This window comes from Balaenoptera borealis (genome assembly GCF_965194805.1).
Source record: "Balaenoptera borealis genome assembly, chromosome: 8".
In the NCBI taxonomy this organism is placed as follows: Eukaryota; Metazoa; Chordata; class Mammalia; order Artiodactyla; family Balaenopteridae; genus Balaenoptera; species Balaenoptera borealis.
Window position 1 is genome coordinate 114,409,673 of NC_138865.1, and position 15,018 is coordinate 114,424,690.

Genomic DNA, 15,018 nt, shown 5'->3' on the forward strand with positions numbered 1-15,018 from the left:
GAAGAAAAAAGACCTTCTACCAACAAGACAACCAATTATTTAAAAATATAGACTTTATCATCATTCTTCTTGCCTCGATCCCAATAATGCACCAATACCCAACCAAGAGGAAAAGGGCATTTTCTGTCTCTGTGGCAGCCCTGTGGTAATGACCCGCTGACCTGTGATTCTCCCCTGCAATCCAGGCCTCTCCGATGAAGGTGGACCCAGGGCAGAAGGAGCACCAAAGCCCAAGTCAAAAGCCCGGAAGCGGTTGGAAGAAAACCAAGGAGGCCCTAAACCAGGGACAGTGAGGTCAACTAGCAGCGAAAGGTAAAGAGGGACGCAGCCCCCAGCAGCCCCTTCTCAGGGTGGCGGTCCCTGAAGTCACAGCGCAGCCACAGGGCCCTTCCTGCTGACCGATGATGCCATGTGCCGGCCCCTTCGGCAGCCACAGCAGAGGGTTGGCAGCCAGCTCCTCCCTGAGGATCCCCAGAGAACACTGCCTGCCAGGGAGGGGCCCAGACAAATGGGTGACCTCACTAGCAATCCAACAAATGCACATTAAAGTACCCTGAGACTGTTTTTGCTCACTAGATTGACAGGGATTTTTTAAAACAAGAATGCTCAGTAAAAGTGACAGGCGCTCTCCAGTACTTGTGGTGGGCGTAGAAACAGGTAGAGCTTTTCTGGATGGCCGCTCAGTATCACACGTCCATGAGTATTTGTTGAATCCCACTGATTTGTCCCCTGAGGTTCTCTGTGTCCCTCAATAACATCTTGCCTGCTCCTGTGTGGAGGGCAAGGGGGCATGTGTCCAGGCTCCATTAAGTCATTCAACACACATTCTTGGAGCACCTGGCACTGAGCTGGGGATATGGAGCTGAACTTCAGCAGTTCACAGGCTGGTGGGAAAGGCCAACAGGGACATTCTAGGAATTACAGCATTCCAGGGTGGCAGGTGTTGCAGAAGAATGAGGGGTGCCATCACACCACACTTGGGGCAGGGGGGTCCCAAACATCAGGAAAGACTGAGCCCAGTCTCATAAATCAAGCAAGCATTAGCCTGGCCCAGAGAGGGGCAGTACTCACTCACGCTTTAATCCAATGCACTTTCATTGAGCCCCTACTGTGTGACCAGGCCCCTGCCCTCAGGGACTTTACATTCTAGTGTGGAGAAACAGATAATAAACCTGTGAACAAATAAGCAAATGCTATCATTTCCATTAGTGACAAGCACTGCAAGGAAATCTATAAGAAGGTAGTGATGGGGGTGGGGCAGATAGAAGGTCTACTTGAGGTGGGGGCTGGGAGTCAAGGAAGGCTTCTTGGAGGAAGTGGCATTGAGCTGAGCTTTGAATGAGAAGGAGCTGGGGGAACAGCCCCTCCGACAGCAGGAATAGCAGGGGTAAAGGCCCTGAAGAGAGAGAGAGAGAGACAGAGAGAGACAGAGAGAGAGAGGGGGAAGAGAGTGGGTCAGCTTGAGCACAGACAAGGATGCAAGGTCAAGAGCGACCAGAGGCTGGGCTGGGGCTTTTACAGGCTCCATGAGTACTTGTTGAATGAATGAACTCCCTGAATTTGGTCAAATTGGTTTTGCAGGTATCAAGAGAGTGAGCGTCCTGAATGCAGGAGAAAATAGAGAGGGTGGGGGTGGGCTGGGAGGAGGCTGGAGGGGTCAGCAGGGCCGGGGCCTGTGGCCCGGCGTTTTAGCCTTGTCCTCAGGCCGTGGGGAGCCATGGGAGGGTTTTAGGCAGAGTGACATTATCCCAATTTTCCTCACAAACACCTGTGTGTCACCGCTGGCCTTTAAAACCCGTAACCACCCATGAGATCGGGCTGTCTGCCTGCAGAACACCAGCTCTGCTGGGGTGGGGTGGGGGGTCACTCCTGCACTTCCCCACCTCTCCCCCATAATGGCAGGCGGAGGGGGAGAAGGGCTCCCGAGTTTAGGGCAACAGGAAACAGAGCAGCCAGCTCAGTGGTGCCCCAGGATCCGTTCACAGTGACTTTTCTCCTCTAGGATCACGTTGAGCTCCTTGGAAAGTCCTTCCACTTCCGAAGCCAATCCCGAGGGGCGTTATCAGTCGACAAGCTCCGACCCGGACCCTGTGGCTGAGCGAGAAGGCAGCCCTGTCTGGGGCAGCAGCCCCTTTCAGCTCACAGCTTCCTCGGACGAAGACATTATTGACTTGAAGTAAAGAGTCCCAGTCGAGTTTGCCATCTTTAATTTTCTTATGGAGGTTTACACTCTTTAACCAGTTCCGACATCAGTTCTCAACAAAATGTGGCTTTTAGCCTGTCCGTGGTCTATTGGACCAAAGCTTCTGCACCCTCGGCCAGTTTGGGTCACTCTCCAATGTCCGGTGCCATCTTAACCTTTGTTTCTTTCTGTTCAGGAACCATCAGTACCCTTGTAATTAAAGGTGGTAGATTTCATTGAGGTTTTAGATTGAAACTTTGAATAAATCAAAAATGTTCATTCTTATTTACTGCAACCTTCTCTTACATTTTATATACTTAGATGGAAAAGTTATTTTTTCATTACAGTTTTGTTTTGTCACATACTGTGTTTCTTTTATAAAGAAAAGCCATTGCTTTGAAAATTTATTATAAATAAGTTTTCTTTCTGCACCTTTGGCCCCTGTTGCTGTTTCAGTTCACTGTGATTGGAACCAGCTGCGTTTCTGCCTACAGACTTGAGAAAAGCTGAATTTTTAGATCTTTGAAACTCCTGCTTCTTTCTCTTTGTGTCTCACAAAAAATAATAAGGTATAGGAGCCTGTTAAGAGTCTTAAGATTTTTTGGGGGGGGTATTGTTATTGTGAAATCATATAACCAAAAAACAGTTACTCTCCATCATCAAAATTATCATTCTCAAATTCCCTCCTCTTGTTCCAGTCTGCTTTGCTCTCACATGAACCAAATGATTATCCTTCCTCTTATCATGTATCTGCCTTCCGTTGCTCCCTCCTTAAAGTGAGAAGAAAATATGAGTTTGGCCAGGTGGGAATGAAACAGTGAGATGTCAGCCTCTAGCCAGGGGAAATCAAAGGAGGGAAACCTAGTTTCGCTGATATTGTAACAATTTTAAGTGGTGTGAAGAAGATAATTTACTTTTGGCTTTAGTCTGATGGATTCCATTTTATTCTGTCTCATCTTGCCTATATTACCCATCAAAAGAAACTTGAGATCATTTCCTCTGTTAAAGTGGCTCTGAGGAGTTCCTCTGCAGGTCTTCTCACTAAGTGCAGAGGCCTGCGCTTGACATGACCTTGATCTGATAGATTTCACAGAAGTTCTGGACCCTACCTCCTTCTGGGCCTTGCACACTGTGGGGAGAGCTCCCCTCTCTGCCTGTTGCACAGACGGTCCAACATGAAGCATCCAAGCTGAAGGCTGCCTGGTCCCCTTCAGCAGAAGGCAAGAGGTGAGAGTATTAAAGACAGTGCTTTTTAGGCGTACCCAGGAGTCTCCTCAGTCTTTGTAGCATTCAGCATTCCCGTTCTTCTTCTGTGTTTTGTTATGCCCTTTTTGTTTAAAGGGGGAAAACACAAGATCAACTACATACTGTATCTCAACCTCACCTAAAGTTTTGTGAATTAGATTTTATTATTCTTGCTTTTCAAATAAGGAAACTGAGGCCCAGAAAGGGGCAGTGATTTGAACCTGTGAGTTCTCTGACCCCAGAGCTGTGCTCTCTCCCCTGTCCACCATACAGAGCCAGGCTGAGTGCCTTGTATCAGCTGAATCTGGCTGGTGTTTTTCGTGTTAAAATACTCTATAAGCTTCATGAGCTTGTATGTGTGTTTTTCCTGTCATTTTTTTTTTTTTCTGAAGTTTCTTACTTCTCAGCCTGGAATAGAAAAACCAAGGGCTATTTAGACCATTCTTCCAAAGAGATTGGCAGCAAGTGGCACCCCATGATTTGACAAGAGTCACAGATCTGAGGAGAGGATGTAGAAAGGGCAAGAGGTGGGCCCTACTAAACAGACTGATGGTGCCTAGCTTACAAAAGGGGAGCGGGAGGCTGGTCTGGCAGCAGTGTCTGCTTACAAAGGCCAAGAAGTGAACACTGCACACTCATGGGGAGGGAGATGACCAGCCGGAGGGCAGGAGCAGGTTTGTAGGGATCCATGGTTCAGAGGGCTGGCTGGCCTTAGCTGGGCTCGCTGGATCACCCTGTTTACGGAAGCCTCTCTGCATATCCCTCAGGCTGAATTGCAAAGTAAACCTAAATGCAGCAGTTTGCCCTTGAAGCCTGAGGCATCCCTCCTCTCTGCAGACACCAAGTACCCACTGTCTGGAGCAGGAGATCTTGTCCATTGGGGGAGGGACAGAAGTAAACAGGTGATCACAGGCAATGATAAGTGCTAAGAATTTATGACCGGAGCACAGATGCTGAGGAAGCACAGAGGGGCGGTTGCCTAAGTCTTGAAAGACAGTAGTATCAGGTGACTGTGCTAATCATACCGGCTAGCATTTGAGTACCTGGCATGTGCTTGGTCTTTTTATATATTGCCCCTACTCACAACCCTCCTGCAAGATAGTTAACCGTCATCTCCACTTAGAGATGAGGAAACAGAGGCCCAGAGAGAGATTAGAAGCTAAGCCTGTCACTCTCTTAGCCCTGGTTCTTGCCGAAAATACACAGCACTCCATCGCAGTTGCCTGCACCCAGAGAGTGCGGCATACAAACGGCGAGATTCTGCAGCGCACTGACTTCATCGTACTCACCTCCAGCAGTGACCTAGCTGCACGCACATACAGAGGCTGGCTATTAACATCCGCAGGGGACTCAAAATTGGGAGATATTAAGATGAAGATTCCAAAGTCAGGGTTACCTATGAAGTGAGTGTAATTTAACAGGGAGCGTAGAGCTCACTGATTTAAGCCCAGATCAGTCACAGCTATGAGGCATGAGGGACCCCGCCCAACACGGGACAGCACCCGAAGGTCCTGGTCGTTGTCGGCAACCTGGGCCTCCCCCCGCCCCACCCCCACCCCACCCCCACCCCACCCCCACCCCGAGTCGTGACGTGCACGGAGGTGGGCTGCGGCGCCAAGGGCCACGCCTCTGCCCCGGCAACCCAGCTGCAGCGCCAGGCTCAGCATCCGAGATAGTGGCCCAGAACCGTTGTTTGTAGACCTTCCGCCTTGCGGCTCTAGGTGGGCAGAAGTGCCCAGGCCCCAGGGCAGCGGTTAACGCCAAACAGAGACCGCAGATCCGACCACGGAGGGGACTTGTTGCTGCCCAGAGTGGGGGTGGGAAGTTCTGGGCGCGGCCCACGTGCTCCGCCTTCGTCCAGCTCCTAGCCCCACTGGTTGAAGCTAGATTGAGAGGCGGATCCAGGCGCAAGTGCAATCCCCGCCCTCCACCCTCATTGGCCGGCTCGGTGTGAGGCATCTATATGACCCCGCCTCCGAGCTCGCATCACACTCCTATTGGATGACTGTGTGCTCCGGCCCAGCTACAAACTCCGCCCCACCTATACACTGGATAGCTCTGTCCTAGGGGCGGTTCCAGGGCTCGTCGCCTACCGGCTCTTTGCTTCCATTGGTCCGGTTTGACTTCAAGGGCGGCCCCTAGCCCAGAGGCGAACACCGCCTTGCGTTCCCATTGGCTGCTCCCATAACCGCTGCCGTTCCGACCCCGCCCCAGAGCCACCATTCACCGTTCATTGGCTGGCTCTGGCCCGACAGGCCGGTGCAGGCCGCGCTCGCGGGACCCCCGGCAGTTCAGGCGTCGGAGCGGACCGGGCAAGTGTTGGCCGCGGACATGACGCCTGGGGACCAGGAGGAGACCCAGCCACTCCTGCGGCCGCCGGGAGGCAGGTGAGTGGACAGGGGAACCCGAGCCCCGGGGGCGCTGCCTCGCCCCTCCCGCTGCGCCAGGCCCCGCTCACCGACCGCCCCGTCCCAGCAGCGCTCCCCGCGGCCGCCGCGTCTTCCTCGCCGCCTTCGCCGCTGCTCTGGGTCCACTCAGCTTCGGCTTCGCGCTCTGCTACAGCTCCCCGGCCATCCCGAGCCTGCGGCGCGCCGCGCCCCCGGCGCTGCGCCTCGACGATGCCGCCGCCTCCTGGTTCGGGGTGAGGCCTCGGGCTCACCCTCTAGCCCCCCTGGGACCCTCCTTCGCCCACCCTTAAGATGGGCGCCAGGACCCTCCCCCTGCCTGGCTTCGGGCGGGCACTGAGACCCTCCGCCGAGTACGTCCCGGCTCCCCTGCCAGGGGTCGCCCATCCCCTTCCCCCAAGGCCGCTGAGGGTGGGGTGGAGGGCGAGGTTGGGCCGCGGCACCCCCCGGCGCCCCCTCCTCAGCCGGCGGTCGCCCCGCCCCCAGGCCATCGTGACCCTGGGCGCCGCGGCGGGGGGCGTGCTGGGCGGCTGGCTCGTGGACCGCGCTGGGCGCAAGCTGAGCCTCCTGCTCTGCGCCGTGCCCTTCGTGGCCGGCTTCACCGTCATCACCGCGGCTCAGAACGTCTGGATGCTGCTCGGAGGCCGCCTCCTCACCGGCCTGGCCTGCGGCATTGCCTCGCTAGTGGCCCCGGTGAGTGTGTCCCCCAGCCTGGCGCCCTGGGACCCGGGAGAAGGAGCAGACCTGGGGGCCTTGTTTCTCCCTGGCTGCGGCCTCCTGCCTGCCTGGCACCATGCCCCTTCCCTGCTTCGTCTTCCTTACACTCCAACGGGCCTTGGAAATAGCCGCTGTTATTGTCCCTGGTTACAGATGAAGTGAGCTTAAGAAACGTGAAGTCCTTTGTTTAGGCACAGCTAGTCAGTGGTGAAGCTATTACTGGAGCCCAGGATGGTGCCACTTAACAGGTTCTCTCTTTTGCTCTACAAATAAGATGGCATCTGTAGATGGTCAACAGAAGCCTCACAGTATGGCTCAGATCCCCCCCTTGTCATTCAGACCACTGACTACAGTTTAGCAGGAAAATCCTGTTCTGGTTTGTCCCCAGGGGCGAAGGCTGCTGGGACCTGCGGCTCCCCTTCACTGCTCAGGAACCGGTCCTCCAGCCACTTCCCCTGCTTCTCTCTCACCACCTCCTGACCCAGCACTGCCCAGGCTGCCTTTGGAGCTGGACATCTGGGTGAAATCCCGGCTCTGCCACTTACCAGGGCAGAGCACCTCTCTGCGCCTGTAAAATGGGAATAATGGCATTACCTCGTGCTGTGGTTGTGAGGCTTCAGTGAGACCCTGCACATACAGCCCTGGCCCTGGCATGGCCTGTGGAAGGACTATGGACCCTGGCAGCTGGGATTGCGGGGTGACCCGTGAACTGCCGCTGGTCATGAGTTTGGATGATCAAACACCCACACCCTAACCTGGTCAAGATTGAGAGCAGTAGCTCAGAATCCATCCCTTTGCACCTACCACTCCTTTCAACTGCATTTGCTGGGTAACAGACAGCAGCTAGGTTGGATTTTATATTTTGGAGGGTTTTTTTACTGGGCAAAAAACACACCTGTCTTAGACATGGGCATAAGGTATGGAATAACCTAGAAGCATGGGCAAGGGCTTTCTGGCTCCTGAGCCCAGAGGATGCCGTGGCAGTCACTGGTAGCAACTGAGGTGAAGAGTTCCTGCTTTCACTCCAAGGGCACCACTCAAAGTATGGTCCTTGGACCAGCAGCCTGGGTGTCACCTGGAGTTGGTTAGAAAGGCAGAATCTTGGACCACTGCACACCTATTGCATCAGAATTTGCATTTTGTCAAGGGTATACATACAATAAATGAAAGGTTGAAAAGCCCTTCTCGCCCCCGCCCCACACACATAGCAGCCACTTCTATACCCTTTAAACACCTGCTGCAGATCACTTGGTGGGGGCAGGGAGGTATGCGGAGGGCTCTGCGGACCAGGGCCTGCAGTTAGGAGCCCACTGGGCCTGCAGCTGCCCCAGTTGAGGCTCTCCTCAGCTCTGAATGGCTGAGAGTTTTCAGTTTTAAGAACTCTTCGACCCCAAGTAAAGTCCCATCTTAATTACCAACAGGTCTACATCTCCGAAATTGCCTACCCCGAAGTACGGGGGCTGCTCGGCTCCTGTGTGCAGCTGATGGTCGTCATAGGCATCCTCCTAGCCTATCTGGCAGGTATAGTTTTCATGTTGTCTCTTTTGATAACTGTTAATGGCTTTGTGGCTATTTTACAGATATAGAAACTGAAGTTCAGAGAGGTCAAGGGATTTGCCTGAGGTCACACAGCCACTGCCCAAGATGCCAGGTTCCCAGACCACCTCCCTGAGACCCTGGGTCATGCGGGTCTTGGGACAAAGTTCTGGGGAGAGCTGGAGAAGGTGATGTCCTCATCTTCCCAGAGCAGAAGCCCATTCCAGGAGTGCAGGGAGGGCTGACTGGTTAGGTCAGTACCTCGCTGTGTGGTGACAAACTAGGGTTCTGGGGGTGGAGGGGGCACTCCAGAGTCTTTAGCCTAAGAGCTTGGAGAACCCAAGCCTGTCTCCCTCAGAATCAGTACTGGATTTGCAGCCTGAAGGAGGCAGGTTCCAGGGGACCTGAGGGTCAGAGCTGGGGCCAGCATGAGGAAGCTTCCAGAGGCAGACTGGAACTGAGCTGGGATAGAAAGAGGGCAGGCTTCATATCTGACAGTCCCAGGTTAGGGGAATCTGCCAGTTACTAGCTGTGTGACCTTGGACTAGTCACACCGCCCCTGGGAGCCTCAATTTCCCTATCTTTAAGTGGAGATAATCCTACCTAGTCTGAGGCTGTTGAGGGATTAAATTAAGTGACACTTTGAAAAGTGCCTGGCAGCAGGCCCCAAATGAGAATTGTCAAGGAATGGCCTGAGAACCGTTGGGGGATGGGGGTTTCGGGCCTGACGGGCCGTGGCAGGGTCCGGGGCACGTGCCCTCTGGTTCTTCAGAGTAGCTGACGTGCGGGTCCGTGGTCTTTCATTTTTACCCACTTACCATCCTGACTCTCGTTCAGAGTCCTGCCAGCAGTCTAGCTGCCTTGCGGGGCCAGCGGTATGCCAAAGCCCCTGCACAGACACTGACGTTCGGTACAGACATGTGGGTCACACCCGTAGAATTTCCTCCAGGTCATCATAATCTGCACTTTCATTGATCAATTTCTGTGAGTTTTGATTGACTGGTTTTCAGTGAAAAGTCTCCCCCAACTCTGTCCCTCTTCCTCTCCGGAGGCGCCAGCCTTGCCTGCCTCTTGGCAGCCTTGCTGAGAGTCTGCATGTAGGAGGACTATGCATATTTATTCTCCCGCTCCTACCTTTTAGACGAATGGTGCCATATACCACGTCAATATATAGCAAGCGCCTTTGTTTAATGGCTACATAAATATTCACTGATATACCCCCCATCGTTTCCACAACACTTAGCAATAATGATGACAATATCAACAACAAACCCGAGGGTAGTCATGCAAAGATAGTGAGGTCCCCACCCCTTAAGCTGTGTCCCTGGGGTTGGCGAGGGGGCAGGCACTCCCAGAGAAGGTCCAGGCTGGCTCACCCCAGCTCTGATGTCTGACCCACCCCACCCCACCCAGGCTGGGTCCTCAAGTGGCGCTGGCTGGCCGTGCTGGGCTGTGTGCCCCCCTCCTTCATGCTGCTGCTCATGTGCTGCATGCCTGAGACCCCTCGCTTCTTGCTGACTCAGCACAAGCGCCAGGAAGCCATGGCCGCCATGCAGTTCCTGTGGGGCTCCGAGCAGGGCTGGGAAGAGCCCCCTGTTGGGGCTGAGCACCAGGTGAGGGGCTGGGAGCCAGAGCTGGGGGGAGGGGACCATGAGGTCTCGCCCCTTTGCAGCCAGGGGAGGTCAACACAGTCTGTGGCAAAGGCTGTAAACACACAGTGGCGGGTGGGATTGGGGGTGTTGTCCTGTGTGCCAGCAAGCAGAGGCCTGCTCGAGCCCCACTGCTTGGCTGGGCCCCAGCCTTGGACATCCCTGGGAAAGCCTGAGCCGTGATCTTCCTGTCCCAGGAAGAGAAAGGCCGGGCCACATCAGAGGAAACTGCACGTGCAGACTTGAGGACTTAGATTTTTTAAACAGGGAGTTGTCGGGCAGGGGAGAAGACTGAGTCTCTGCCCCTTACCTGCTGTGTGACCTTCCCATCTTTAGCCCTAGTTTCTTCACCTGTAAAGTGGGAGTCATAGCACGTGTCCGGCAGTGGTGGTGAGGATCAGTGGGGCGGGGGGTGGCGCTTGGCCCAGGCCCAGACCCAAGGCTGGTGGGATTCGGGAGCCCTGGGCTCTTTGCTCATAGAACATCTTTGTGGATCCCCCAACAAATCAGGATGGGCCGTGGGGAGGTGAGGATCTTGTCACCTTACAAATCGGAGGCTGAAGTGATGCAGGGACCTGAAGCAGAGGCTTCAGGTGGGGCCGGGACAAGAAGCAGAGGCTCCCTTACTCCACCAGGCCTCAGGACGGTGGGCTCAAAGCTGGGGCGCCCTCGGGACAGGGTAGAGAGAAGCACTGATGCCCGGTCTCCGTCTGAGCAGGGCTTCCACTTGGCCCAGCTGTGGCGTCCTGGTGTCTACAAGCCCTTCATCATCGGCATTTCACTGATGGCCTTCCAGCAGCTGTCGGGCATCAACGCTGTCATGTTCTATGCAGAGACCATCTTTGAGGAGGCCAAGTTCAAGGTAAAGAGGCCTCTGCCCCAGCCTGCCTCACCTGGATGCCATATGGGTGGGACCTAGTCCCGGGGTCTTCGCCTGACCCGCCTCGGCCCATCTCCCCAGGACAGCAGCCTGGCCTCGGTCATCGTGGGGATCATCCAGGTGCTGTTCACGGCCGTAGCGGCCCTCGTCATGGACAGAGCCGGGCGCAGGCTGCTCCTGGCCTTGTCAGGTGAGGCCCAAGGGTGACGGCTCAGCCCTCTGCAGGTGGGTGGCCCAGGCCAGCCTCCCACCACAGGCTGGAGGGTCTTTGCTGAGGTCACCACGTTGAGGGAGGAGGACAATGGCTGAGTGTCCCTGAGAACAAGGCCAAGACTTCAGGAGAGCTCTCACTGAGCCCTTGTTCCAGACCAGGCCCGTGCTAACGGCATCGCTGCATCACACCTTAACCTTCACAGTGAACCTACAAGAAGGCGCCATCAGGGCCCAGTGTATGATGAGGAAACTGAGGGCCCGGGGCTGAAGTGGCTCAGAAGCTTGTGGTCTTTCTGGGCAAGTGACTTTACCTGAGCCTGTTTCCCCTCTGTGAAACGGGGGTAACCGTGGGCCATTGTGAGGACCAGAGGATGATCTGAGTGAGGCTCCTCGTGTTCTGAGCCCCACCGAGCACTTGGTGCTGCTGGGAAAGTGGGTCTGGCCTCTGTGGCTGCTCCTGCTTCCTCGGGCCAGGGAGGGTCTGCTTCCAGGAGCTTCTTGGAGTTTGCTGAGGTTCAAGGTCCAAGCCGGGGCTGGCAGGGCCGGGCTGGGGTGAGTGCAGTAAGGCAGGGCTCTGCTCACTGCCCCTCTCAGAGGCATCCGGGCCACGTTGCTGTGGCCCACGGTGCACGAAGACTCCAGCCCCCCAGCACCACGTGCCCGGGCCGCGGGCCGCCTCCCCCTGCCCCGTTCTGCCCACTGCCGCACTCCACCTGCAGGTGTGGTCATGGTGTTCAGCACCAGCGCCTTTGGCGCCTACTTCAAGCTGACCCAGGGCGGCCCTAGCAACTCCTCGCACGTGGACCTCTTGGCGCCTGTCTCCATGGAGCCCGCCAGTGGCAGTGTGGGGCTGGCCTGGCTGGCGGTGGGCAGCATGTGCCTCTTCATTGCTGGTGAGTGGGGAGGCTGAGTCGGGGGTGAGGGGGCCGCCCTGTCACCACCGGGTTCCTGTGGCTCCCAGTGAGGCCAGGCCTACCGGCCTCACCTCTGCGTCTGCAGCTCTGACCGTGTGCCAGGCACCAAGCTGAGCCCGTCTCTGCTCCTCTCACACGACTTCCACAACAGCCCTCCAAGCAGGCCCCTCCTTGTCCCATTCCGTAGCAAAGCCCTGACGCATAAGAAGTAAGGACAGTGGCCTGAGACCCCACGGCGGGAAGGTGCTGAGCTGGCGGGCCCAGGCTGGGATCCAGGCCCCCTCAGGCCACAGCTGGCCAGCCCCGCAAGGCTTCAGCCCAGGTGGTCTGCGGCGAGCTGAGGGTCCAGCCCCGTGGGCCCTGACGCCTACCTTGCTCCCGCAGGCTTTGCTGTGGGCTGGGGACCCATCCCCTGGCTCCTCATGTCTGAGATCTTCCCTCTGCACGTCAAGGGCGTGGCCACGGGCGTCTGCGTCCTCACCAACTGGTTCATGGCCTTTCTCGTGACAAAAGAGTTCAGCAGCCTCATGGTGAGCGCGGGCCCCGATGGCCTCCCCCTCACGTCGTAGTCGGCAGAGAAGCACTCTTCAGAATTACTCTTGTTGCGAGAGACTTGGGGTCCGTGGCTCTGCATGCAGGCTGAGGCCCCAGCATCTTGCGACACCATCTCTGTCAGGGGTGAGGGGGAGCAGACGGGCCGGGGCAGGCGAGAAACCCAGGCTGTGGCCACTCAGGAACCTCCAGGCTGTCCAGGTGCAAGGACAGCAGGGCTGACCTCCTCCCCCATTGGACTCTGGGGACACGGGCTGGGAAGCAGGGCTGTGAGAGAAGCTCCGGCTTTGGAGTCAACAGGCCTGGGCTCCATCCCCATCTTGGCCGCCTCCCTGCTGGGTGACGTTGGGTGTGCTGCTCACCCGTCTCTGAACCAGTTTCCTTGACCGGAAATGGAGAAGGGTAACGTACCTTCCTCTTAGGGTTGATGGGAGCATCAGTTCAGTTCAACATTTTGCCACCTTCTCATGGATGGACTGACGCAGACATGGTCCCTGCCTCAGGGCCTCCCATCCAATAGGGGAGACCACTCTGGTGCAGACAGTCAAGCCATTTGTTCAGTCATTCATTTCCCCCCAGGTCTCCTGGTACCTACCATGTCCAGACCTGTTCAGGGTGCCAGAGCAGCAGTGAATGAGACGGACAGGGTCGCCTTTATGACAGGGGCTGGTATGACAGTGCACAGTGGTGGGAGGAGGAAGCACCAGGAGGCCGGGCTGGGGCAAGGGGAGGCAGGTCATGAGAGGAGTGGATGCTTGGGGCTGGACCGGACTCTGTGTAGAGCCTGTGCTGCCCCGGGGGGCATGTCAGGAAGACCAGAGCAGAGGCCTGGGGGCGGAAATTACTTGCCGGGAGCTTGGAGGGGACAGACAGTAAAGGAGGGGGATGGCACCAAAGGACCTAAGAGTGACCTGGGGGTGTACAGTGCTGAGAGGCCAAGAGAAAGCCTTCAAGGAGGGAGGGGTGAGGTCACCATGTCCCAGAGGAAGAGGAGCTGAAAGGGAGTGGCCTTTGGTTCCGGCACCTGGGAGGTCACTGGGGCCGGGCTGGGAGGGTGGACTGACTGACTGAAAGTCACCGCTCCCTCTCCCCTCCACGCATGGGCCCTGAGTGTCCCCGTGTGTGCACACGCCCCCATCGCCAGTAGAGCGGAGGTCTGTGGGCCCTGGGGTCAGACACTGGGGGAGGAAGCCCAGCTGTCACTTGATAGCAGGTCTCTGACCTGGGGGCAGTCACTTCGTCACAGTGAGCCTCAGTGTCCCCGCCACACAACTTCCACACCTTGGACAGTGCTCAGCTCAGGCTTCTGGATGGCGGAGCCTGGAACCTCCTCCACTCCCATGAGCCTGGGCAGGGTGGGCCCCGAGTGGGGCCTCGGCTTCTCGGCTGGGGCGTGAGGGCTCCTGACCTGCCGCGTCCATGCATGGCCTCTCCACTCTCTTTGCAGGAGGTGCTCAGGCCTTACGGTGCCTTCTGGCTGGCCGCTGCCTTCTGCATCTTCAGTGTCCTTTTCACTCTGGCATGTGTCCCTGAAACCAAAGGAAAGACTTTGGAGCAAATCACAGCCCATTTTGAGGGGCGATGACCGCCCCTTCCCGTGAGCGGCTGCCCCTCCTAGCTGGACCGGTTTTGGGCCTCGGAGGGGATGGAGCCCGCCTGTGACTCCAAACTGAGCCCCAGCTGGAGCCTGGATGCCCCGCCTGCCCCCAGGGAGTCAGCAGCCAGGACTGTAGCCCCTTGGAGCCTTGTCCTCTGGGGCCCCTCCTTCCTGCCCAGCTCTCTACAGCCCAGTGAAGCACGGGGACAAGGTTCCCAGCCCCTGGGTCCAGTTCCCAGCCCCTGGGTCCAGTTTCCACTGCTGCCCTGTGACTCGTGAGGAGGGAACATCTCGGAGACGCTTTGTTGTCCTGTGGGCAGTCCTCCACGTGCCGTCTCCATCATGACACGAAAGTGACAGCGGAGAAGGGGGACTCTTGGTTCCTCGTTTTCTGGAGAAGATGCTTTTGGAGGCTGGGTGATAGCCATGGTTACTCCTCTCACGTGGCTGCCTTATCAGGAAGGAACTTTGCCAAATAAATATTTGACTCAGAAAATCAGGTCATGACCTCTTTGTGTGGGCTGCAGTCCAGAAGGCATTTTCCTGTCCCTTCCATAAAACTAGGCCTCCCACGAACTGAGTCTTGCCAAGAACATCTATGCATCTGCTTTCTCGTGGTCAGCTAGGCTTGCCTTTGGCACTTGGAGGTCATTTCTGACTCTTTCCTTGGGTTCAGTCCCCTGAATCATTAGTCATCAAATCTTGAGTTCCTCCTGCAAAAAAGAAGCCTCCCTTCATATTAACTTTAATGGAGCCAGAAGTCTTTTACAAATTACTTTTATTGTCTGTTGTATAAGTAATACATGTTTATTGCAGGAAAACTGGAAGACACAGATTTATGTAATATAATTATTTTTTATGGCAGTTAACCATCTGCTAGGCACTATCCTAAGCACTTTACAAATATTAACTCCTTTATTTAGATAAATAATAAAATACTCACACCTGCACCTTACCAGACAGAACCTCTGTTGAGAATTTCGTTCTGTCTTAAAAGATCTCTCCCCCAACATACATGCTTCCCAGCATCACTACACAGAAGTGGGACGCCCTACTTCCCATTCCGTAACCTGTTTTTATTCACTTCTCAGGCTGTGCAGCCCAGCATGTGCCCACCTTGACATCTTG

At 56.0% G+C, this 15,018-nt stretch overlaps 2 protein-coding genes and 1 long non-coding RNA gene across 17 annotated transcripts in view; 2 read left to right on the forward strand and 1 right to left on the reverse strand.

Annotated features, from left to right (window-relative positions):
- GARNL3 (GTPase activating Rap/RanGAP domain like 3) overlaps nucleotides 1-2,467 on the forward strand; it is a 154,452-nt gene extending 151,985 nt beyond the window's left edge. For all 7 annotated transcript variants that reach the window (XM_082402606.1, XM_082402608.1, XM_082402613.1 and 4 more), the window contains 2 exons: nucleotides 186-312; nucleotides 2,003-2,467. In XM_082402606.1, the coding sequence (XP_082258732.1) occupies nucleotides 186-312; nucleotides 2,003-2,180 (305 nt within the window). In that variant the 3' untranslated portion in view covers nucleotides 2,181-2,467. The remainder of the gene's footprint in view (nucleotides 1-185; nucleotides 313-2,002) is intronic.
- LOC309633628 lies at nucleotides 2,191-5,392 on the reverse strand. 2 transcript variants are annotated; one of them, XR_014247652.1, is made up of 3 exons: nucleotides 5,129-5,392; nucleotides 4,717-4,823; nucleotides 2,191-2,392 (listed from the first exon to the last, which is right to left on the reverse strand). It is a non-coding gene; the product is annotated as an uncharacterized lncRNA (long non-coding RNA). The 2 variants fall into 2 exon arrangements; XR_014247653.1 differs by lacking the exons at nucleotides 4,717-4,823; nucleotides 5,129-5,392 and adding an exon at nucleotides 3,292-4,701.
- A 252-nt stretch (nucleotides 5,393-5,644) lies between these two features.
- SLC2A8 (solute carrier family 2 member 8) lies at nucleotides 5,645-14,386 on the forward strand. 8 transcript variants are annotated; one of them, XM_082402705.1, is made up of 10 exons: nucleotides 5,645-5,814; nucleotides 5,903-6,068; nucleotides 6,319-6,525; nucleotides 7,971-8,070; nucleotides 9,499-9,698; nucleotides 10,453-10,596; nucleotides 10,696-10,804; nucleotides 11,547-11,720; nucleotides 12,126-12,271; nucleotides 13,741-14,386. In XM_082402705.1, the coding sequence occupies exons 1-10, from the start codon at nucleotides 5,759-5,761 to the stop codon at nucleotides 13,876-13,878; spliced, it is 1,440 nt and encodes a 479-aa protein (XP_082258831.1). In that variant the 5' UTR covers nucleotides 5,645-5,758; the 3' UTR covers nucleotides 13,879-14,386. The 8 variants fall into 8 exon arrangements, with proteins under 8 accessions (XP_082258831.1, XP_082258832.1, XP_082258833.1 ...); XM_082402706.1 differs by having other exon boundaries at nucleotides 5,906-6,068; XM_082402707.1 differs by lacking the exon at nucleotides 5,903-6,068 and having other exon boundaries at nucleotides 5,646-5,814.
- The last annotated feature ends 632 nt before the right edge of the window (nucleotides 14,387-15,018 follow it).